This window comes from Aplysia californica, unplaced genomic scaffold (assembly GCF_000002075.1).
Source record: "Aplysia californica isolate F4 #8 unplaced genomic scaffold, AplCal3.0 scaffold00155, whole genome shotgun sequence".
Lineage (NCBI taxonomy): Eukaryota > Metazoa > Mollusca > Gastropoda > Aplysiida > Aplysiidae > Aplysia > Aplysia californica.
Window position 1 is genome coordinate 1213974 of NW_004797425.1, and position 1479 is coordinate 1215452.

The window sequence follows — 1479 nt, forward strand, 5'->3', positions numbered from 1 at the left end:
GCTAAAAAAATCTTTTGCCTTACATTTGAAAATGCCATGACTCTACTCCCCATACTAGATGCACTATAAAGACACGAAGTAGGGAATCTTGACTCGAAACCAAAATAAGAGAACTGAAATGTCAAGAACTATACTACTATAGCTTTAAAAAAAAATTTCAGATAAAAAAAATGGGACATAGTATACCACTTACTGTCATGGTCAAGCAGTAGTTCTCTCTGATTGCTCCGCAACATCCGAAGAAGGCAATTAAGAATATCAGAACACCAACGATGATGACTAATATGCCTGGTCCCAGGTATTCTTTGCCAAAGAAGTCATAGTACTCATCCATCTTGATGTTCACATAAGCTCCTGTGGCAATCAGGCCAATGCCTGCAATCTGTATGGACAAAGACAAGATCAAACCATGATAGATGGAAAGAAAGAAATAAAGTCAAAACTTTTTTCTGTCAGATAGTATAAATGTTATTATCATTACCTTATAGGGTAGGTTGGGGCAAATTCAGCCCCGGGGCAACTTCGACTGCCTCAAACTTGACTTGGCTTTTGCGAATCATTTGACCCCTGTGTCATGGAATTATCAAAGCCCACTTTTACACGTAACACATTTGCAGCTGTATCTAAAAATAAAATCTATGCTTCTTCGGCTTCCACTTGTTTATATTTTTAGTTTAAAAAAGCTCCAGAAAACACCCATCCAATAGGCACTCCATTGCCGCATACTTTTCGCTCTTGAAGAAAAAAATTGGTACTTCCCACGTCATTTACTTTTTTACACACACCTCTTTTCGCGCTCGAAAATATTTATCAGTCATGTATAAAAAGAAACTTTGGTATCCTTGGGTTCATTTCAATCTATCCAGAATTAGAAGTTTTGATAAAAGGAATTTAGATGATTTATTTAAAATCATGGGGTGAGATTTTGGTTGCTGGTGCAAATTCGACAGGGCAACTTCGACAAAGAGTGGATGAATTTCGACCGGACTCAGATTTGTTCAGGCCAAGCCAAAATACCAGCTTCACAAGCAGAATCACCTTTCACAAACCATCACCTTTCAGTTTAGTCTTGTTTACAAGTAATATTACTTTCATCACGGGTCGAAACCCCTCACCGCTCAGATACAACCTAAATCTAGATCTAGATCAAGCAGAAATTTAATAAACTTAGTAGACTAGACTACTCAACTGTCACAAGTTAGGAGCTATAGGTGTGTGTGTAGTGACAGTGTATGGGTGTCTGCGAGTGTGCAAGTATGTTTCAGTGAGGCACGTGGTGAATTTGTAATTATATTGGATGCGTCTCGCTTTGCTGTCAAAAGTGATTTTGTTACATTCTTAGTGTGAAATCACTGCAAAACAACCTCTAGATTCTAGATCTAGATATCTAGTCTCGGTGATCTTGTAGTTCCGTTTGTTAAAGTCCACGATCCATTTGTTTACATCCAGAGAAGAAATCCAGAAGTCTTGAAGACCAAA

At 38.0% G+C, this 1479-nt stretch overlaps 1 protein-coding gene across 1 annotated transcript in view; it reads right to left on the reverse strand.

Moving 5' to 3' along the window:
* Positions 1-1479, reverse strand: part of LOC101854496 (CD63 antigen) — a 9776-nt gene that overhangs the window by 6874 nt on the left and 1423 nt on the right. The window contains exon 2 of the mRNA XM_005097475.3: positions 194-382. Coding sequence (XP_005097532.1) covers positions 194-382 — 189 coding nt within the window. The remainder of the gene's footprint in view (positions 1-193; positions 383-1479) is intronic.